This window comes from Strongylocentrotus purpuratus, unplaced genomic scaffold, assembly GCF_000002235.5.
Source record: "Strongylocentrotus purpuratus isolate Spur 01 unplaced genomic scaffold, Spur_5.0 spur5_scaffold_3, whole genome shotgun sequence".
NCBI classification, from domain to species: Eukaryota; Metazoa; Echinodermata; class Echinoidea; order Camarodonta; family Strongylocentrotidae; genus Strongylocentrotus; species Strongylocentrotus purpuratus.
The window spans coordinates 4,373,881-4,398,527 of record NW_022145609.1 but is presented as its reverse complement, the minus strand read 5'-3'; the positions used below and the strand labels follow the sequence as shown (position 1 = coordinate 4,398,527).

The window sequence follows — 24,647 nt, the reverse complement described above, 5'->3', positions numbered from 1 at the left end:
GTTATTGTTATTAATAACTAAGTTATTGTTTAAGTTGTAAGATCTTCTCAACGGGATAGTTGCGTTCTGTTGCAGAGGGTGCTACACAAAATATTTTTTGGGTGAGATAATGAAAAACTGAGTGTCAAATTTGAAAGAACATACAATTTAAATGACAAAATCATCTTTGTTTGATCAAAATCGGTTCAGAGACGGCTGAAATATCCATAAATATAACCATTTCTAATATTTGTGTACCACCACAAAATATATTAGATAATTTGAACCAGCCGTTGAAAAAATGAAAAAGCGCCTTTTACGTTTTATTCCAGCCAATACCGATGTTGGCTTGTTGTTGGCTTTTGGTTGGCTTTTTGTTGGCTTTTAAATGTAGGTAATAATACGCACAACCATCCGGCCCATTTATTTTTATTAATTAATTTATTAATTGATTAACGGTCACCGTATTTTTTAAAAAGTAGAGCTGAATTGGTGTGATCGTATTGGCTAAATTTTACATATTTTGGGTCTAAAATTACCTTCATAGCAATTTTAGGTCCTAAAAGGGGACTAGAAATGTCATAAATAAGAAAAAGACCAATAACCATGCAATTTGAAGGCATTTGCGGTCTGAAACAAAAACTCAACTATCCCTTTAAGTATATGATTGTACATTTTTTAAACATGACAACAACAAAAACTCTGAAAGTTGAGAAATTGAGCAGTAAATACCGCCCCATGTATGCATTCTTTAACAATGTAGGTTTAACTCAAATCGTTTCAGAGTGAATGAATTGCCTGGCGTGACTTCAAGATGGTAGCCACAATTTTCTTTCAACTTGTCTTGGTGGGGCTACTAGCCCTATCAACAGAAGCAAACGGTAAGTTTCATTTGTTATACTTCTTTTTTTAGCATGCTCAAAAAGGGAAATGATTACTTATTCCGAGATAGTTCTATTAGATAACGATATTGGGTTAATCCAGGCTATTGTTCCATACGTCACAAACTACATCTAAGATTTAGTATACACTTGATGGTTGTGTCAGGTTAATAGCCCTATTAATAATAATAATAATAGTAGTATTATCATTACCCCGGCCATCGGATTCAGGCATACCCGCAACACAATATAATTTATGTACATTTTTCACTCCCTGGGGAGCATTCCATTAGTATTAGAGCTTTAATAATAATAATAATAATAATAATAATAATAATTTTTTAAAGTTCACTCCAAATTTTTATTTAGTTAAACCGAAAATGGAAATTCTTTTCATCAGACCAACATGTGAAAATATGTGAAATATAAGACTCGTTTGATGTCGATAGAACAGAACTCTACAATACTCTGTGATGTAGGGGACACCAGGATTTGCCCTTTTGTAAAATAAATCTTTTCATGAAGTCATAATAATAAGACAGGGAATTGCATCATGCAAATAAGCACATTTTGTTATCCTCCCTTGTTCGCTTGCAACCTTCTGACTAGAAATTTTCAATTTACATACTAACTAAATAGACATTTCAACTACTGTAAACCAGTAGATCAGTTAATTTTAATCAAATTGGTTAGTAAGGGGGCGAAATATTTGCCCAAACTGGGAAGGGGTATATCTATCAACATCCCCGTGTCCTGTACACCCATTGCAAGTTGTATTGATTTTCTCCTTGGGCTTCCATGAGAATTGCACGTTTTAAATTATTGATCGTTATCACTGTTTTTGTTGTTATTATAAATAATTAATTATTTCATATCTAATCAATGAAATTTAGAATCGCACTCTGTTAAGAACTAAAAAGTAGTCTCTGTAAATCTATGACTCCCTCTTTGCTTATCTTAAAACTGTTGATGTTATGTATATTCTTTAATTTGTTTTCCTCATTCCGATTACATGTAACTATTCGTAATTATAGTATCCAGGCTATCTAGTGTAGAAAACAACCCAACAAACAAGTCAAAACAACAAATTAATTTAAAAAAAAAAAAGAATAAAACAATTCAAAACAAGCTACCGCAAAATACATATTTCATATTCACTTTGTGTTAAATAGAAGGTGCGTATTTTTGTCATTGTTTGTTTAGGTTAAGCCCAACTGCACAACTTTTAGCTACTTGCGCCCTCTATAGCTATGGTCACAAATCAGAGCAGCGACCGACCGATCAGTAGCCTGCTCGGTCGCTGCTGGAATTAGGCATCGCCCAGCGATTAGGTCGGTGCCCGGGCGGCGACCGCCCAGGCACATTTTTGGCGTATTTTGGGCGGCGAGTGAAAAGTGAGCAGGCGCCGCCCAAATTTTAACTCCGCGCTAAAACTTCAGCGGCGACCGGGCGATGCCCTAAAAACGAGCGGTGCCTGGTCGGCCGCCGCTCGGTGCCCGGGCAGCCGCCGGGCAGAATTGGTTAAAAACTCGCCGCTCGGCCGCCGAGCAGGCAACTTTTGGCTAATGTGACCATAGCATATACAGTGCGTCCCAGAAAAAACGAAACCGAGAAGTATCGATGTTTTATCATAACCTAATCACAACCATAATTAATGAATGATACATATTTGGAAAGCTTAGAGTATCTTCTTTCAGTTGATGCTACTCAGATGATGCATATTTCACGCATGAGTGATTAAAAGCAATTTGAAGGAAGGAAACCAAAAAGACATTGGCGGGCGGTATCTGAATTTCGAAGAAAAATTCACATTTCTAGAAAGTTGAGTTTCTGCCCTTTCATATGGCACCTCAATCAGGAAAAATGAGCGAGGAATAACAAAGTTCTGTTTGTTTAAAGTAGCCCTTACATTTTCATAATTTTAACAAACGAATTCGTTTTCACTGGGTGCCTGCCGTAGCAAAAAGCAGATTTGACAAAAGACTTAACTCCGTTTCGTTGACAATCAGCCATGCATGAAGACTCTCGTCTACGGCTGCATACCCTTGGATCAGTGCCAAGGTATGGATGCAAAATATTCATGATTTTGTTCATGTGGAAATCCTATGTCTATTATTTTTATGTATGTGAAATGCAATAATATTGATAATAACTCTGTTTTCCAAAGGAGACCCCCCCCCAACAATTCCTCTCGGCTGAGAGAGTAGCAAACTAACCCGGCTTTCTAGGGTTAAACTGTTACAATTCCCCTTAGATCAGACATAGACCAAAAAGTTCTAAACAAGTCTCATTTGCCTCAGTATACATGTGCCATTGCTGTAAACTTTAGGAATAGATTGTCAACCCCGAACATTTTCACAAATGCCATAGTTTTCCAATCAATCCATTAATGTGTGGCAATGTTAACTGGTTTAAGCAGCTTATTGCCGAGAAACAGTGCCACTTTCCCCACTGAAATACCTTCATGCACATCAGAACTTTTCCTTTTGACTGGCTTAAAACTAAGGTAAGGAATCCGGTCGAAAGATATTTAGCGTCGAGCTTCCAACTTGTCAACAATGACCCAAAGCCTATTTCAAGTTCAATCTACATATGTCGGAGTGTTGTACCACATGTCTTCTTAAACTTGTCCTGCTTCGATTTCCTACAAGAAACAATTTCTGCAACCCTGGCCCCAACACTCTACATCAGTCCCTTTCCCTAAACATATAGGCCTACGTACTCTCACGAAAACCAAACGCAGAACAATCGTCGCAGGAGAAAATGTCAGGTTAACGTATCGGATTTGAAATTCAAACATAAGGCCTAAACAAAGTAAAAATGTTGTATTGCCATTTAGGTGCCAGATCATGGGTCGATTGGTCGGATTTAAAAAAAAATTGTTTACTTTTTTTTCCAACTCAAAACAGCGACCGTCGCCCCAAAAACCCCAAACCGGGATTTCGCTGTAGTTGTTGTTGTTTTTACCAATATTTTTTTTATTTGGCTTCATTTTTTGTAGACGATTGCGATGACGTTATCGTGAATTGTTTCGTAAACCCCTGTGATTATTCCGTGTGTTCCGCTAACCCTGATGCTGAGTGCCGGTAAGCATACACTGTTTCGCATTAAAGTATGTTCTGTATTAATTTTAGATATCACGCAGTTAACTACCAATGTATGTTGTATAGTGATTTCAACTTTCAAATTGCATAACTTTCTCTCTTTTCCAGTCTGCTTTTTTAATTCTTCTGCTTTAATCTAAACATGATTTTAAGAGCTGTTTTCATTAAGATTTTATTTTCCTTTAAAGGTATAGACTAGTTTTGGAAACGCCCCCTCTCAAAAAATGAAATGGAAGCTCTTATTACCAATCATGTGAAAGAATATGTTTTGACTAATACGTGATGATACATATTTTGCCGGGAAACCGTCTACTAATTGACATATCGTCGGCCTCAAGCCGAAAAGGCCTTGACCTGATTTTGGGGTTATTGAGTTATTAACATCACCTTTTAAATTTCAACATTCTCTTTAAAATGATGTGTTTCATTTCAAATTCGATTTATTTATGAAGATAATTATGAATTTCAAAAAGCCCTTAACGCGTACCTCATCTTCTTCCTTACGCCAAAAGGGCCTTAACCACACGGCAATTTTTTAATTTTTTTTTTTTTTATCAATGACAGATTATTTCGTAATTTCCATTTAATTCTCGCTACCCCAAATAGCGATTCTGCCGAGATCCGGGGAAAATCCTGAAAACGCGCATTGCATTATGGGATAGCTTTTCGACATTACAGCTTCCTGTGCAGGCGTTCGTGATCACAACCCTCTCTTTCACGGTAGAGTTTAACGGCCTTTTGTGCTAAAGTCACTAATTCTGCCCGAAGCTTTCCATTGCATATTATAATCTGTACAAATTACACTGATTGGCATCGATTTTAGCGTGCGTGAAAACTCTGCACAGCGAACACAGGCGCTAGCGCCAGCGGGATGGGACTCTATACCGGAAGTTGTAGTGACGACCCGAGAGAGTGAAAATTACCTCGTCTCGCGAATTTCGAGATTTTCGTACCTATTTAGGGTAGCGAGAAATACATATCAGTAGAAATACCATTACAAAACATGCTTCGTCTACAATAGTGTAACGGCCCTCCATCTTAGAACGGGTCCTGGATGCTGGAGGGCTGGCCTGTCCCTTGCCTCTATCGCCGTCATCTGACGAAGAGTTTGCCATCCTGAATAATGCGAGCGGTTTCTATTTGGCTAGTTGTTTAGAGGCCCGGACGTGGCTCCGTTTTCCCAAAGTATATGGGTGTGGAAATGAGAGGTGTTTTGGATAGCTGGATGTGTATTCTCTATGAGAGGGTTATATTACGTCAGTCTATGGAGAATCAACTAATTACACGTTATGAAACGATGGATTGTTTAACTGTATACTATAATAATACAAACATGAGTCAACATCTCCAACACGTTATCATAGTTAACACCGACACCAATAACCTGGATTAATCTCTGAAGTATAGTAAAAAAGCAGGGATTTCCTTTTGTAGGAACTCTATTTCTCGTTTCCGATCCTTTTCCTTATTTTCTCTAAGTTGGAGCGGAGCGGAAAGTTCGCTATCTAACTACGACGAGAGCCAGCGTAGAGGTGACGAAATCACCGTATAACACCGCTATTTATAGTCTCCGAGAGCTGCTTTACCATGGTGCGTCCGTAATCGCGCTCTGAACTCTTACGCCCCAAAAGCTTACTACGCCCTCTACGTTTTCTGCAAGATAACTAATTATAACGGACTGGTCCGTTACAACAGACACAATGTGCTTACAATAATAACTGAACGTATATGTCATGAATTTAGATCATGAACGTAGATATCAACGTATGGGACTGTAATGAAAATAAACAACGAAAAAGGTGTCCTAAATGTACGATCTCTAAAAATAACTTTACCGAAAGCTGCATTATATAAATAAAAATATTCAGATATCAAAAATACTATTTCTAACATTTTGATTAATCTGTTTTATCAGCTTTCGTGATCCAGTAGCCGTAGCAGGGGCTTTCTGGCAAACCAAAGGTGTTGCGAAACAAGAAAATGTCGTTATGCCAGAAGTGCGCTAACTAAGCGCGCGTACGGTAACGGCAGGTTAAGGCCCGTTTGGCATAACGCCGCGTAGGTTACTGCCCTTTTGGCATAATGCCACGTATAGGTTACGGCCCTTCTGGCATAAATACGCTACATTAAAGCCATGTTCCCAAAAGCCCCTAACTTGTTTTTTGCACATAGCATGAAAACTTCTGAATATTTTAAAACAAATTTAACACATTTCATGTAAAACTTATTTATCAAAATTGACTTCAAAAACAACAAAAAACGACCACAAATTTTTGATTATTAGAGAGGTCAAAACTTCAAACGCGATTATCTCGGAATGGCCAAAAGCAGTTCAGGCTCCTTTGGCATAAGGCCGACGATACTTGGTAAATTATTATATCTATCCGGACCGGATAGAAAGCGCGCACGTGTCGCGTAGTCCACTATAGATCTTTTTGTGTACAGTGCTTGTAACTTTACCAAGAGTGGTCCAAATTTCTTATTATTTGGATGATTCTAGAACTTTGCAGTAATATGGTAGATGATCAACCTTTTCTGATCGATTTCACAACGTTTCTTTCACAATACAATGGCATGACCAGAACCGGTCTTTACCTTTAAATTTGCTTCCCATTTTACAGATCAAACTACTGCGGCGGATGTAACGCTGATTTTTACGTTGATGACGTCCAAGTGAACTGTTCTGCATGCCCCGAGGGTATGACCTTTAACGAGTGCGGCTCAGGTTGTGGTCCGTCCAGCTGTGATAACCTTTCCAATGATATCTGTCCTCTGTTCTGTTTTGCTGGGTGCTTCTGTCCAGAAGGACTGGTCAAGGATCGAGATGGCGGAGACCACTGCATACCCTTGGATCAGTGCCAAGGTATGGATGCAAACTATTCATGATTTTGTTCTTGTGAAAATCCTATGTTTATTATTTGTCATTATTTGTATTAATGATAACGGGGTTTTCCAAAGGAGTACCGCTCCCCCCCCCCCATCCTTCCCCTCGGCTGAGAGAGTACCAAACTAACCCGGCCTTTTTAGGGTTAAACTGTTACAATTCTCCTTAGATCAGATATAGACCAGAAAGTTTTAAACAAGCCTCATTTGCCCTTCCAACCACTCCATTGTGTGGCAATGTTAACTGGTTTAAGCAGCTTATTGCGAAGAAACAGTGCCACTTTCCCCATTGAAATACCTTCATGCACACCAGAACTTTTCCTTTTGACTGGCTTAAAACTAAGGTAAGGAATCCGGTCGAAAGATATTTAGCGTCGAGCTTCCAACTTGTCAACAATGACCCAAAGCCTATTTCAAGTTCAATCTACATAATTATGTAGGAGTGTTGTACCACATGTCTTCTTAAACTTGTCCTGCTTCGATTTCCTACAAGAAACAATTTCTGCAACCCTGGCCCCAACACTCTACATCAGTCCCTTTCCCTAAACATATAGGCCTACGTACTCTCACGAAAACCAAACCCAGAGCAATCGTCGCAGGAGAAAATGTCAGGTTAACGTATCGGATTTAAAATTCAAACATAAGGCCTAAACAAAGTAAAAATGTTGTATTGCCATTTAGGTGCCAGATCATGGGTCGATTGGTCGGATTTAAAAAGTTTTGTTTACTTTTTTTTCCAACTCAAAACGGCGACCGTCGCCCCCAAAACCCCAAACCGGGATTTTGCTGTAGTTGTTGTTTTTACCAATATTTTTTTTATTTGGCTTCATTTTTTGTAGACGATTGCGATGACGTTATCGTGAATTGTGTCGTAAATCCCTGTGAAGTTTCCGTGTGTTCCGCTTATCCTGATGCTGAGTGCCGGTAAGCATACACTGTTTCGCATTAAAGTATGTTCTGTATTAATTTTAGATATCACGCAGTTAACTGCCAATGTATGATGTATAGTGATTTCAACTTTCAAATTGCATAACTTTCTCTTTTTTTTTCGCTGTCATACGGACTAAATCCAGTCTGCTTTTCTAATTCTTCTGCTTTAATCTAAACATGATTTTAAGAGCTGTTTTCATTAAGATTTTATTTTCCTTTAAAGGTATAGACTAGTTTTGGAAACGCCCCCCTCTCAAAAAATGAAATGGAAGCTCTTATTACCAATCATGTGATAGAATATGTTTTGACTAATACGTGATGATACATATTTTGCCGGGCAACCGTCTACTAATTGACATATCGTCGGCCTCAAGCCAAAAAGGCCTTAACCTGATTTTGGGGTTATTGAGTTATTAACATCACCTTTTAAATTCCAACATTCTCTTTAAAATGATGTGCTTCATTTCAAATTCGATTAATTTATGAAGATAATTATGAATTTCAAAAGGCCCTTAACGCGTATCTCATCTTCTTCCTTACGCCAAAAGGGCCTTAACCACACGGCAATTAAAAAAAAAAATTTTTATCAATTTTTTAATTCAATACATATCAGTAGAAATACCATTACAAAACATGCTTCGTCTACAATAGTGTAACGGCCCTCCATCTTAGAACGGGTCCTGGATGCTGGAGGGCTGGCCTGTCCCTTGCCTCTATCGCCGTCATCTGACGAAGAGTTTGCCATCCTGACTAATGCGAGCGGTTTCTATTTGGCTAGTTGTTTAGAGGCCCGGACGTGGCTCCGTTTTCCCAAAGTATATGGGTGTGGAAATGAGAGGTGTTTTGGATAGCTGGATGTGTATTCTCTATGAGAGGGTTATATTACGTCAGTCTATGGAGAATCAACTAATTACACGTTATGAAACGATGGATTGTTTAACTGTATACTATAATAATACAAACATGAGTCAACATCTCCAACACGTTATCATAGTTAACACCGACACCAATAACCTGGATTAATCTCTGAAGTATAGTAAAAAAGCAGGGATTTCCTTTTGTAGGAACTCTATTTCTCGTTTCCAATCCTTTTCCTTATTTTCTCTAAGTTGGAGCGGAGCGGAAAGTTCGCTATCTAACTACGACGAGAGCCAGCGTAGAGGTGACGAAATCACCGTATAACACCGCTATTTATAGTCTCCGAGAGCTGCTTTACCATGGTGCGTCCGTAATCGCGCTCTGAACTCTTACGCCCCAAAAGCTTACTACGCCCTCTACGTTTTCTGCAAGATAACTAATTATAACGGACTGGTCCGTTACAACAGACACAATGTACTTACAATAATCACTGAACGTATATGTCATGAATTTAGATCATGAACGTAGATGTCAACGTATGGGACTGTAATGAAAATAAACAACGAAAAAGGTGTCCTAAATGTACGATCTCTAAAAATAACTTTACCGAAAGCTGCATTATATTAATAAAAATATTCAGATATCAAAAATACTATTTCTAACATTTTGATTAATCTGTTTTATCAGCTTTCGTGATCCAGTAGCCGTAGCAGGGGCTTTCTGGCAAACCAAAGGTGTTGCGAACAAGAAAATGTCGTTATGCCAGAAGTGCGCTAACTAAGCGCGCGTACGGTAACGGCAGGTTAAGGCCCGTTTGGCATAACGCCGCGTAGGTTACTGCCCTTTTGGCATAATGCCACGTATAGGTTACGGCCCTTCTGGCATAAATACGCTACATTAAAGCCATGTTCCCAAAAGCCCCTAACTTGTTTTTTGCACATAGCATGAAAACTTCTGAATATTTTAAAACAAATTTAACACATTTCATGTAAAACTTATTTATCAAAATTGACTTCAAAAACAACAAAAAACGACCACAAATTTTTGATTATTAGAGAGGTCAAAACTTCAAACGCGATTATCTCGGAATGGCCAAAAGCAGTTCAGGCTCCTTTGGCATAAGGCCGACGATACTTGGTAAATTATTATATCTATCCGGACCGGATAGAAAGCGCGCACGTGTCGCGTAGTCCACTATATATCTTTTTGTGTACAGTGCTTGTAACTTTACCAAGAGTGGTCCAAATTTCTTATCATTTGGATGATTCTAGAACCTTGCAGTAATATGGTAGATGATCAACCTTTTCTGATCGATTTCACAACGTTTATTTCACAATACAATGGCATGACCAGAACCGGTCTTTACCTTTAAATTTGCTTCCCATTTTACAGATCAAACTACTGCGGCGGATGTAACGCTGATTTTTACGTTGATGACGTCCAAGTGAACTGTTCTGCATGCCCCGAGGGTATGACCTTTAACGAGTGCGGCTCAGGTTGTGGTCCGTCCAGCTGTGATAACCTTTCCAATGATATCTGTCCTCTGTTCTGTTTTGCTGGGTGCTTCTGTCCAGAAGGACTGGTCAAGGATCGAGATGGCGGAGACCACTGCATACCCTTGGATCAGTGCCAAGGTATGGATGCAAAATATTCATGATTTTGTTCTTGTGAAAATCCTATGTTTATTATTTGTCATTATTTGTATTAATGATAACGGAGTTTTCCAAAGGAGTACCGCTCCCCCCCCATCCTTCCCCTCGGCTGAGAGAGTACCAAACTAACCCGGCCTTTTTAGGGTTAAACTGTTACAATTCTCCTTAGATCAGATATAGACCAGAAAGTTTTAAACAAGACTCATTTGCCCTTCCAACCACTCCATTTGTGTGGCAATGTTAACTGGTTTAAGCAGCTTATTGCGAAGAAACAGTGCCAATTTTCCCACTGAAATACATTAATGCATACCAGATCTTTTCCTTTTGACTGGCTTTACTTTTAAAACTAAGGTAAGGAATCCGGTCGAAAGATATTTAACGTCGCACTTCTAAGTAGTCAACAATGACCCAGAGCCCAATTCAATCTCCCCCACCCCCAATATTTCATGTGGGGGATGGCCTGTACAATCATCCCCCCCGATAATTCATCATCAAAAATGAAAAATGAAGAGAAAAATTAATGATGAGAGCCTGATGAGAGTAGTTAATGGTTATTACTCGCAAGATGAACATCATTATAGATGTATTTTCACAATACATACACATATAAATAGAAAACGAAGTAAATGAGACAACCGTATATGAGACAAGAATAAATTGAATAATTTCCCATACTACTTCATCAGGAATGATGAATTTATTCAATTTATTCAATCAAAAGCATCATAGAAATGCAGTGCGCCAAATGCAAAGCCGCAGCGTTAAAAAGCAATGAGGTAAATGTTAAGCGCGAAGCGCAAAAGTGCAAAAAAGAAGTAGAGAGCGGGAGAGAGAGATAATGAGCGACAGAGAGGATAATAACCCATGTAGCAAGCCCATGTGGGACCCACATGGGTCCCATATTTTCTGAAACATGGGCCCCATATGAAAAACCATCTGGGGCCCTAAGGCATCTGCACCCAAGTAGCATATGGGACCCATATTGGTAACCCCATATAAGACATACCAAACCGGGCCCAAATGGGTATGCCCAGCTTTATCCCATCTGGTACCCATGTGGGTTAACCCAGATTTTCCCCATGTGGGTTAAACCAGATTTTCCCCATGTGTTTATTACCGATATGGGCATATTCATATTCTACCCATATGTGTACGTCCAGCTCATTCCCATCTGGGACCCATAAGGGCTGGCCCAGATAAATCCCAAATGGGTTACTAAATTTTGGCACCATATGGGATACATAAATGGGTTCCATTAATAGCCCAGATGGCACAATTAAGTGACCGAGATCATCCCCATATGGCCCCATATGGGCTTGCTACCTGGGAAAAGGGAAAAGGGGAAGAAACGGGCAGAAGAAAAAAGGAAGGGGGAAGAGAAAAGGAAAAAAAAGACAAGAGAAAGACGGTTTTTGTCCAAATGGCAGCATGTAGTTTGTTCTCTGATTCATACTCAGTATCTATTTTGTTTTATTGATTTCATCCATTTTTCTGTTTATTTATATCTTTACATGTAAAACATTTGAAGAGCTATTTTCCGAAAGGAGCAAAATATTTTGATAGCAAACGGAGATACATTTTTCTCTATTTACCTTGAACAAAATTATTAACCTAAATTACGAGAGAAATTATGAACACATGCATCTTTTAATACCCGACACCTGAACAAAACTGGGTAAACAAAGAGTGCTATCTTAAAGGTACTATGTCCCATTTGCAGGCCCCAAAAATTAAAAAGTTATATTCCAACTGCATTTGAAAGATAATACTAACTTAGAACTTCCCTAAAAAAGGTGGGGCTTGAAAATGCCTTCAAGTGGGAAAATAATGACTATTAATTGTCAAATCGACTTTAGGGCTATAGAGCCCAAAAGTAATAGTCTTGATTTTCAGACAATTGTACCGAATGGTCATACGTTTTATGCTGCGCAAAGATTCAATCAGTTTAATCTTGGCCATCACAAGAAGTGGGTTATTGATGTAGACAAATACTCATGTACCCTTTACAACTCTTTTCATGTATGGTATTACCAAAGAAGAAAAAAGCCAGTCAGTCACTCAATAGTGTCTGACAGTGAAGTCTAGCAAGTAAACGGTTTTCCTTGCATAATTTGAATATGAGGACACTGCTTACGTTTAAATTTCACAGATAGGACATACATGACATATTCATAATTCCTGCAAAGTTCTACAGCATTTGAGGTTGGCTGCAAAAGGGACATAGTACCTTTAAGTAACACACATGGATCTAGTGCCTCTTGAAAATAAGTTCTTTGCAAGTACATAAACAAGCAATACAACAGAATACTCCAGTTCGATATTTTGGAGAAAGATTGTTATGTCACAACTTATTTTTGTTTTATTGAAAAGCTGATGTAGGCATATGTATTGTATTCAAACGTAACAGGCATAAGATAGTTAAGGTGTTTTGGGGGGAAAAATAGTGCTCTGGTCAGGGCCTTAGGGGAATGTTATGCTTATATTTTAGAGCGTATCTGGTATGATAAGTATATCTGGGTGAAGAAGGAGTTAATGGAAGTTTGTTGTTTGGTAGTTGGAACGTAAGTTTTATATTATACTTTTAAGAAACAGACAGTTTGTATGAGATCAGGAGTGGACATTTTCTGTCATTTTTAGAACCAAATTTGGCATCGGTGATATTCTTTTTCATTAAATTGAGTTTCCCGCAGAGAGGATTCAGTTGGTTTGATTAAAGAAGGAAGATAGAGTCAAATGAAGAACCAAAAGCAATATGTTTTTCATTTACTCCTTACACAGAATATTGGAATGGGTTTTTTACGATGAATGTTGCTTGGAGACATCAATATTCATTTCACCAGGAAATAAAGAATTTTCCGTCTACATGAACCTTTCCTGGTTGCTTATTAATGCATTTGCCTACTGGTAACATAATACTTTCACAAGTTGATATCCCTCACCATTGGATTTGTTTGTGGTAATGTCTAAATTTCGTTTAAAAAATAGATGATATCAGTCTGGTAGGCCTACACTGCAGGCAAGAGTCAGGACTAACATTTAGCATGTTATTAATTTTATTACTACTCTTATATTCTCTGAAATGTTATCTTTATTGAGGGTGACTTGAAAAAGTTGATAACTTGGAAGGGAGGGGGTGCAGCCTGCCACACGCTTCTACCTCTCGGTTGCCTTGATCCATTGCCGAAAATATCTTGGCACCTATCATCCCCCCATCCACGGATACAAATCGACGCCCCTGCCCATTAACCTTCTAAACATGTAATAAGTCTTCATTTCCCATTTTCCCCATCCTCATCCTCTTCTTCTCTCTAAAACTTTACCCTTCTGTATTGGTCCGGCTTTCTTAGAAAGTTGTGAGGGTGAAGGCGAGTTCTTCAATGACTGTGGCTCGCCTTGTGGTGAGCCTTCATGTGACGAGAGAGACAGAGGAAAAGGAGAATGCATAGAGAGTTGTCAACCTGGATGCTTCTGTGACAGCGCCAATGGATTCATCCGCGATGAGAACAATCGATGTATTCAGGAAAATGAATGTCCACCACGTAAGTAGTTCATTGTGTACCGATAATAATATATGCCTGCTCGAACTTCAGCTCACATTTATTGGGTTTATTATTGTTATGAAGAGTAACCATTCTTCATATATTTACATTTATTAATGCTCAATTTTTGTTCACCCTATAACATCTGATTCATCCTACACCATGAACACATACAGTAAAACATGCCTTAGTGGCCACCTCTCTATTGCCTCCCTCTAGAAGGAAATAGGGACTTTTAGATTTGCACGTCGACATAGTTGACTGCTACGTGTGACGTCCTTTTTAAGGCAATGTTACGCCACACGTAGCAATCAACTATGTCGACGTGCAAATCTAAAAGTCTCTTATATGTGTTGAAAAACTTTGCTAGAACGGCCACATGTTAGTACAGTTGTCTCGTTTCGTTGTTTCCTTGGGTGGCGTTAATAGATAGCTTTGACTATATTCTTGATGGGTGTGAATATTAGGCTTTAAAAAAATCCTTTATAACCTTACTAATGATAGTGAGTCGAATATCGAATTTTAACCGTGGACCCCTATAATAAACAGCACTTGTGCTGATAAGGATATTCCATCCAACAAGTGTTAAATAAAAACCTCAGTAAATTGTAGGTATTGTATGCATCTCCAATTAACCTTCTTAACTTTTAGTACATCTTCAATTCCTGATTATATATTTTTTTCATTCTCATCCTTCTCTTCTTTCTGAAACTTTTCGTTCCTTTATTGGATCGGCTTCCTTAGCAAGATGTGATGGTGAAGGCGAGTTCTTCAATGCATGTGGTTCAGCTTGTGGTGTGGAGCCTTCGTGTGACGAGAGAAACGGGGGAGTACAATTAATCTGCATTACGGTTTGTCAACCTGGATGCTTCTGTGACCGCGCCAATGGATTCATCCGCGATGAGAACAATCGATGTATTCAAGAAAATGAATGTCCACCACGTAAGTAGTTCATTGTGTACCAAACTAATATAGTCCCAGGCATGTAGCCTTGGGGGGGGGGGGGGGGGGGGGGGCACGTGCCCCCTTAAATATAAAAGATCGATTGAACCTTTTTTAGACCCCTTTTTTTTACCTCGATCGATTACATGTATGTCCCTCCCCCCCCCCCCCCTAAACACCAAACTCTGGCTACGTGCCTGTATAGGCCTGCTCGAACATTCGCTCACATAATTATTAGTGGGTTTATTACCATTCTTCATATATTTTCATTTATGCTTTGTGTATTATTCAAATTTGGTTAAATTCCTTTATCACCTTACTATAAAAGATGAAAACCTCAGTAAATTGTAGGTATTGTATGAATCTCCAATTAACCTTCTTATTCTTTTAGTACATCTTCCCCTGATAGCAGAGACTGGTAAATATCACGTCATATTTACGTCTTGCACTACGTCTTTAAGACGACATAACACGACGTCAAAAAGACATGATTTTGCACCCGCGTACGTCGTCATGAGGACGTCATATTTTGACGTGATTTTTACGTCTTATTAGTCAAAGAAAGACGTCTTTAAGACGTCAACTTGTGCCATAGAAAGACGTCGTATGAACGTCATATTTACGTCTTTTAGTTAAAAAAAGACGTCTTTAAGACGACATAACACGACGTCAAAAAGACATGATTTTGCACCCGCGTACGTCGTCATGAGGACGTCATATTTTGACGTGATTTTTACGTCTTATTAGTCAAAGAAAGACGTCTTTAAGACGTCAACTTGTGCCATAGAAAGACGTCGTATGAACGTCATATTTACGTCTTTTAGTTAAAAAAAGACGTCTTTAAGACGACATAACACGACGTCAAAAAGACATGATTTTGCACCCGCGTACGTCGTCATGAGGACGTCATATTTTGACGTGATGTTTACGTCTTATTAGTTAAAGAAAGACGTCTTTAAGACGTCAACTTGTGCCATAGAAAGACGTCGTATGAACGTCATATTTACATCTTTTAGTCAAAGAAAGACGTCTTTAAGACGTCACCTTGTACTACAGGAAGACATCGTAGGGACGTCATATTTTGTCGTGATTTTAACGTCTTATTAGTCAAAGAAAGACATCTTTAAGACGTCAACTTTTACCCAAGAAAGACGTCTGTAGGTGTATACGTTGTATGGACATCAAATTTTGACGTGATATTTACATCTTACTGGTCATTTCGATGTACCTTTTATCCCTTCATGATCTTTACGTCTTCTTTGTCCTCTAAATGACATCTATATGACCACCTGATCAAGGAAGAAAGTGTAAAAGTCACTTCATGAATACATTCTGAACATTCACACAATAAAAATAGAGCAACTAATATTGCATCACATAATATATACACATGCCAGACAGAAAGTAATTTTCATATTTTTAATGTACATGTATATGGTATCAAAATGGATAATAAAAATATAGAATATTTATTTTTATACCTTCTTCTATTTAACTTGTCTTCTATACATACAGAATCTTTCCATCACCATCCTGACACTTCTTCCAAAACATGCTGTATAAATACCTAGTGTATTTCTGTCAGTCTCATAATTGATTTTAAGAAAGTTAACAGGCCATCACAAAGATATTTGTTTTGTTATAAATTGTGCTACTTCATTTCAAATTTAATTCAGTTACAAGAAACTATGACATATATTGGCTTACCTGGTAACTTATACGTCTTGCGGTTGTGTGAAGCAGGTTAGCAGCATAGAGACTAGGTAAAGCTACACTGATACCCGCAGTTGTTTAGTAGACAAGAAAACAGCAGACTTGGGAAGTTCCTCATATTCAGCAAAACAGCACAGTGGAAAGCTGGGCATTCATCAGTGCAGCTCTACCTCGTCTCCATGCTGCAACACTGCTCCTCACAACCCCAAGACTTTAATGCAGATAAAGACTATTACATAAAACAAAGGTTGTTGGAAACAATTCCTGAGCATGAAAGATCAATACTTGTTAAATAAAAGGGGAATATCTAAGTTTATGGCAAGAATTCAGTATAAAGTATAAAACTATACAATCTAAATCACACACAAGAGAAAAATGGCACAAATGATAAACACATGGCTTAGCTAAGTTATTTCTTACACTCAAAAGGAACAAGTTGGCAGCAAGGGGAACAGGGACAGCTTCACTGATACCTGCAGAGTTTTCTGATGATGGTTGCTTGCCCGTTGAAACCACGATGTTCACATTTGGCGATACAGCATATTTGAAAACTGTGCAGAAATCAGCTCAACTGTACCTATTCTCTGTGCTAGAAACCTGCTTCTTACTGGCACATGACTTAAATACAAGAAAAGGCATTAGTGGCAACATTCATATTTTATAAATATAGGTATCATCAAAAAACATTTTGTTGCAAAATAAGTTCAAGTATAAAAATACAATTTCTATCAGATAACATTCCCGCCAGTACGAGTGGCTCTGTTGGGCAATTCCAAGGTGACTGTGCAATAATTATTCAGAAGATATTTCCAAGTTTAAGATAAAATAGCAAACATGCTGAAAATTTTTAGCACAAAGAGATATATTCCATTGCTAATTGTCACAACATTCATTTGGCACGTTTGAAACTCCTGGGGGGAGTTTCACAAAAAAATAATTTTAACTTATAATTTTAACAGCGAATTCAATATAGGTAAGCCATATAGTGCTCTCAAAATCACAGATACAATCCAAGAATTTTAGACTTTTAACTACCAAAAAATTCTCAAACCACAAAGATATTTATGGTTTTCTTTGAAGGCGCCACTGTGTGTCACTCTTTAACACTTCATTCTCCCAACAAATTTTTGAATTTTCCCCAACTGTTTTTCCATGAAAATAAGATATAAAACAGGCCAATTATAATAATATAGTTAAGAGAATTAAGGAATGGATCAGATCAGTTGTTCCCAATTTTTATCATCAATAATGGTTTTTTTCACTCAAACTTTCAGATTATCTTTAAGTGTACATATAGCATTGAAGTCAATACCTTAGCACCATTTTCTCTCATCTGAACAATGTTGCCAAGTCCCTTTAAGGGTCGCTCAGATATGATGCTGCAAAACAGTCAAAATCGCAGTTTTTTTAATGTTGACATAGAGTTCAATATGCTTTACATAGTGTATATTATTAAAAAGAGCATCATTTTTGAAATTTGTTGGAGGTTCACGTGCTGTACCTGAACAAGTCTTAATTGCTTAATAATGGAATCGATTTGTATTGCATTTACCTCACTCAATTTTTCTCTATTACCAACTTACAATGTATAATTTGCAACAGGTTTTAAGAACTGATATGAAGCAGATGGGGTGGGGGGGGGGGGTGAGCATGAGACTGAGCATATCAAGTCTACTATATAAGCATTATGAAACAGGTCAACTTCATAAATAGTAATTACAAATATACGGAAAATACTGGAATCTTTTAGACTTTTACCCAAATCGTTATGTCAGTTTGTAAATCCTGTAATTCATTAAAATTGCAAGTGACATGAATGGGAATTTCAGTTCTACAGCTTAGCCATTCAGGTTTGTGGTTACACCTCACCCCTCCCCCAATCTCTCTCTATGATGAAGTGAAAAAAATAACCTTTCTCTAGCAGTAAAGCTAAATTTTTCGAAATATTCCACTTCAGCTTGGACTTGTGGGTTAGCTTTTGGGTGGAATCTCCTGCATTATGCACTGCTTTCAGATCCAAGGAACATAGACGCAAGGAATTCTAATGCATGAATAAAGCAAAAAGAAAGGAATACAATTTAAGAAAAACTTTCATATATTTTAAAACTGGAACGTAAACAATGAATTAAATAATGAATTCTGTCAGAAAAGTACTGCTTGGTAAGATTTATCAGAAATAATTTCTTATTGCTCACAAACATAAAGTCAACACACCTTTGGATTTTAAACATTTGTGGGCAATGCAAAACGTGATTCAGGATTTTGTTTGGTAAATTATCAATACAATTCTAGTTTCAGGGATGCCAGTTAGAATTGATCAGAGGGCCTGAAAAATGACCTAGAATGAGCTAGCTTGTACACAAAAAACCTAAACTATGGTATGAAAACTTGCCAGGGCCTGAATTCAGGCTATTGCCTGAAAACTGGCATTCCTGTAGTTTGCTGATGAGGGTAGAATGAAAGCTCCTTGACCTATGCTGAAGGGTAACAAAACACTGTTTGAAACTCACATAATATTGTCGGTTATTGCAACATACCAGCAGGTTTTAGTGATCTAAAATTAATTGAATTATAAATATATTTGAAACTTAGGACAAATAACTGAAATAAGCCTTTCAAATGAAATGAACCATTCTGTAGTGTCTAATAAGTCAGTGTCTCAGTGATCATGCACAATATGACAAATAAATGTACAGAAATAATATGAAGTACATGTACACATTTACCGATAATGGCTTCAACTGTTTCAAGAGGCTGCTGATCCTTAGGGAACATCCACAAGGTTGAGAGAAAGTAGCATTTTCTGCATGGTTGCACATCAATAATACTGAGGTCACAATGTGCTTTGAATCCACTTCTTTGACGAAAGATGTTAAAAAAGGATGCCTACAAATGAGAAAATGAATAAAGTTAAAACAAAACGAATGGTTGATAATGTATGCATGTGCAACACATATACTACAAACTTCTTTGAACAGCCTGTGGGGAAAGAATTTTGTTTACCATTTACAGGTCTAAGCAATTATTTCCGGATAAAGATTTCTGTATACGGTAGCCTATAAGATAAATTTGCTGTCTAAAAACTATAGAAACGACTTTTTAAGGTTACATGTTTGTGACACAAGTCACTGTTTTATTCCTCTACATATCGACACGCAATGCTCAATTTCCAGACATCTGGGCCCGGGCCGGTAGTACACTTTCTCACAGGTTTCACTGCAAACTGCTGCACATTACAAGTGCATACCGATGGTGGTTGCGGGCGGGCGCACGCCTGTGTGAAGTTATCTACCGTACAATGAGGAGGTAGATCACTTCACACAGACTTACGTGCCCCCGCAACTCTCCATCTGTATGCACTTGTATTGTGCAGCGGTTTGCCGTGCAACCTGTGAGAAAGTGTATACTACTATCAACGTTTTTCCGAAAAATACTCCCCCCAAAATAAAAAAACCAGAAACAGGTTAGAAACATAACGACTTTCAAATCATGACCAGCGTTATTTGAACATTTCATGAATATTTGCTTGATTTGGGGTAGGCCTAGATGTAGTAGAAGTTTTAGATTTTTAGGACTCTCTCCACTCCAGAGTTATGGGTCACTGGTCAAAAAGTCTGGATAATATTCTGAACTAGTAGTAGATCTACAGTATTGCTTGAAATAAAGTAGACACTCTCACACTGTGTCACGCGTGACTGCATGTATTATCCGTCTTTGGTGTGATATAGCAGTACTAGGGCCGGGTCTAACTTAGATCTACTATCTACTCTAGTGCCAAAACTTTCATCAGTTTGCTTCTCTTATTTTTCTGCTTTCTTTTAGTTTTAGAGCAGTTGTATATTCGAGTTAGATTTCCCTTTAAAGCCATGCAGCCCATGTGTAGGCAAATGAGTAAACTTTTTTGCTTTAAATGATGCCCCATGCCATGCATCCCATCAATCAAGACCCTACATAAAAATACGTATATGGGATCATACATTTCAAATCTTGTCAGCAAGTGTTGAAAGTCCGAGCTCACTATCACTGACATAAGATCATTACAGTAACATAGAGTCTACATATCAACTTTTCAGAAAGAAAAACAGTAACTATAGATTTATGTACTTTTTGTAAATAAATTAGGTAATTCTAGGACTTACCCATACTGTAAATTTGCAGGAGAAAACGAGAGTATTCAGGAGGATGATATGCAACGGGTTTTTCACTCTGAATTCAAATATACACATCGCGCGCGCGCACGCATAGTGCTAGTGCAGTGCTGGCTAGTGTAGTCCTTGCCTTGAGTATACTGTATGTACCTGCACACGTACGTACACACTCAAAGACGTACACACTCCCGTTTGAAATAGCATGAAACTAGATGCGAGCATGTATAGTCTTGATCGGTATTGCAGACCTTGGTGCACAATCTGTAAATTGGTCCACTATTATATAATGACTAATGACATTTGAGGGGGGGGGGGGGGGGGAGTTGTTCCCTATTTTCAATTCTGATAATTGCCCTATTTACTTTGACTTATGCTCATATTAGATGTTGTAGTCTTTACCCGATTATTATCTTGGACAAAATTAAGTTATTAGAGACGTCATAATGACGTCGTTATAACGTCGTTCTTACGACAAAAAATATCTTGGAAAAATAGTCTTTAAAAAAGGTCATAATGACGTCGTAATGACGTCGTCAATACGACAAAAAATATATTGGAAAATTAGTCTTTTAAAGACGTCGTAATGACGTCGTCAATACGACAACAATTATCTTGGAAAAAATAGTATTTTAAAGACGTCATAATGACGTCGTTATCACGTCGTTAATACGACAACATTACATTGGACAAAATTGGTCTTTTAAAGACGTCATAATGACGTCGTCGATACGACAAAAATTAGCTTGGAAAAAATAATCTTGTAAAGACGTCATAATGACGTCGTTATCACGTCGTCAATACGACAGCATTACATTAGAAAAATTAGTCTTTTAAAGACGTCATAATGACGTCGTCGATACGACAACAATTAGCTTGGAAAAATTAGTATTTTAAAGACGTCATAATGACGTCGTTATCACGTCGTCAATACGACAACATTACATTGGAAGAATTAGTCTTTTAAAGACGTCATAATGACGTCGTTAGCACGTCGTCAATACGACAAAAATTAGCTTGGAAAAAATAGTCTTTTAAAGACGTCAAAATGACGTCTTTATGACGTCGTTAATACGACAAAAATTAGCTTGGAAAAAATAGTCTTTTAAAGACGTCAAAATGACGTCTTTATGACGTCGTTAATACGACAAAAAATATCTTTAAAAAATTAGTCCTTTAAAGACGTCATAATGACGTCGTAATCACGTCGTCCATACGACGTACGACGTGTTTACCACTTTACGACCAATTTATGACGTCTTTAAGACGTCAGTCTGCTATCAGGGTCAATTCCTGATTATATATTTTGTTTCATTCTCATCCTTCTCTTCTTTCTGAAACTTTTCGTTCCTTTATTGGATCGGCTTCCTTAGCAAGATGTGATGGTGAAGGCGAGTTCTTCAATGACTGTGGCTCGCCTTGTGGTGAGCCTTCGTGTGACGAGAGAGATAGAGGAAAAGGAGTCTGCATTAAGAGGTGTCAACCTGGATGCTTCTGTGACAGCGCCAATGGATTCATCCGCGATCAGAGCAATCGATGTATTCAAGAAGAGCGATGTCCACGTAAGTAGTTTATTGTGTACCGAAAATAATACAAGCCTGCTCGAACTTCAGCTCACATTTATTGGGTTTATTACTGTTATGAAGAGTAACCATTCTTCATATATTTACATTTATTAATGCTTTGTGTATTCCTCAACTTTTGTTCATCCTATAACATCTGATTCATCCTACACCATGAACACATACAGTAAAACATGCCTTAGTGGCCACCTCTCTATTGCCTCCCTCTACTGGAAAATAGGGACTTTTATGTGTGTGTCACAATGTGTGTGTATGTATTTGGGTATTTACAGACGTGTATCAATCAGATATGATTATTTACGTCTGGGGACCGACTTTTAACGTCACCATCCGAAAGACGTGACTCAGTTTCGAACCTGCGTCCTCGGCTGAAGTCAGTTGGTAACTTCCACTGTTAGCTGGATTACAGGCGAACGCCACAACGCCTAGTTGTGGACTTTTAGGGACTTTTAGATTGTGTGACGTCCTTTTAAGGCAATGTTACGTCACACGTAGCAGTCCACTATGTCGACGTGCAAATCTAAAAGTCCCTTATATGTGTTGAAAAACTGCGCTAGAAAGACCACCTGTCTACAGTTGTCTCGTTTTGTTGTTTCCTTGGGTGGCGTTCAATAGATAGCTTTGACTGTATTCTCGATGGATGTGAATATTATTGATTTAAACAAAATGACATAACATAACCTTAAAATGCCGTTTTTCTCCCTTATTGTAGCTCCTGGCCAATGTACCAACGAAGGAGAAGTGTATAGGGTATGCAGTTCTCATTGCGGAGAAGCAACATGTGAGGGCGTTCCACAGGTTCGCTGTGCAAATCTGTGCCTATCACTGTGTCTCTGCGACAACGATAACGGTTACGTCAGAGGACCAAACGGTGACTGTATCCTTCTAAGCAACTGTCCACGTAATCACTATTTTAATATTTTATATTATAAAATTGTTTAGATCAATTAGGTCAATGATTTATGATTAGAGTGGACAGGCGCGGATCCAGGATTTCTTAGGGGGGGGGGGGCCCAAATTTGAAATTATGCGAGCCAAATATTGGTACGTAATATTGACCAGCAGTGACGTAATGCGGGGAGGGGGGTGGGTGCAGGGAGGGGCGAGTCCCCCCTCCCTCTTGACGTTTCATTGAATTATTAGAGAAAGAAGACGTTTCGTTGTACCGTTTTCGAAAATAATCCTCGTCTAAATTCAGTTTTTCCCCGCCCGCGCAAAGTGCGGGAGCTTTTACGATTCATTAAACCATTAGAGAAAAAAGACGATTCGTCGTACAGTTCTCGATTTAAATCCTCGTCTGAATTCAGGTTCCCCCCCCCCTCCCGCGCAAAGCGCGGAAGCTTTTGCAATTCATTAAACCATTAGAGAAAAACGACGATTTGTCGTACAGTTCTCGACTCTAAATCCTCGTCTATATTCAGCCCCCCCCTCCCGCGCGAAGCGCTGAAGCTTTTAATTTTCATTAAAAGCATTAGAGAAAGAAGACGATTCGTTGTACCGTTCTCGAAAATAATCCTCGTCTGAATTTAGTTCCCCCCCTCCCCCACTCCCGCGCGAAGCGCGGAAGCTTTTACATTTCATTAAATCATTAGAGAAACAAGACGATTCGTATTACCTTTCTCGACTCTGAATCCTAGTCTGAATTCAGTTTTTCCCCTACCGCACGGAATTTTTGACGTTTCATAAGATTATGAGAGAAAGAAGATTATTCGCTGTACCGTTCTCGACTCTTAATCCTTGTCTGAATTCAGTTCCCCTCTCCTCTCCTGCGCGAAGCGCGGAAGCTTTAACGTTTCATTAAATCATTAGAGAAACAAGACGATTCGCTGTAGAGTTCTCGACTCTTAATCCTCGTCTGAATTCAGGCTCCCTCCTCCCGCGCGAAGCTTGGAAGCTTTTAAGTTTCAATAAATCATTAGAGAAAGAAGACGATTTGTTGCACCGCTCTCGACTCTTAATCCTTGTCTAAATTCGTTCCCCCCTCCAGCGCGAAGCGCGGAAGCTTTAAGTTTCATTTAAATCATTAGAGAAAGAAGACGATTCGTTGTACCGTTCTCGAAAATAATTCTCGTCTGAATTTAGTTTCCCCCCCTCCCGCGCGAAGCGCGGAAGCTTTAAGGTTTTATTAAAATCATTAGAGAAAGAAGACGATCCATTATACTGTTATAATAATAATCCTCGTCTGAATTCAGTTTTTCCCCTACCGCTCTCTTTCTTTTTATTTTTCTTTAATATACCTTTTCAAAAAAAGTGTGGGGGGGGGGGGGGCTCGAGGCTCTCAATCCCCGCCGTTCCTCGGGCCCTGACATGTAGGAATCTCAAGAATCACATTTCTTGCCTACGTATAACGTATAATTTACTTAAAGGTGAGGAAAAATCTCTGAAATTATGTCATTTCAGCATTATTTGTAATCTACCGTTATGGAATTAGAAATAAA

At 38.4% G+C, this 24,647-nt stretch overlaps 1 protein-coding gene and 1 long non-coding RNA gene across 2 annotated transcripts; one reads left to right on the top strand and one right to left on the bottom strand.

Moving 5' to 3' along the window:
* The first annotated feature begins 787 nt into the window (after positions 1-787).
* Positions 788-23,151, top strand: LOC115928765 (tenascin-like). Its single transcript, XM_030996639.1, has 9 exons — positions 788-860; positions 3,862-3,946; positions 6,586-6,827; positions 7,687-7,771; positions 10,028-10,269; positions 13,635-13,826; positions 14,571-14,768; positions 22,000-22,188; positions 22,922-23,151. Exons 1-9 carry the CDS (start codon positions 794-796, stop codon positions 23,149-23,151), a joined length of 1,530 nt encoding a protein of 509 aa, XP_030852499.1. The 5' UTR covers positions 788-793.
* Positions 16,174-20,700, bottom strand: LOC115928707. Its single transcript, XR_004066194.1, has 3 exons — positions 20,621-20,700; positions 19,208-19,367; positions 16,174-18,522 (listed from the first exon to the last, which is right to left on the bottom strand). It is a non-coding gene; the product is annotated as an uncharacterized LOC115928707 (long non-coding RNA).
* Positions 23,152-24,647: the final 1,496 nt, after the last annotated feature.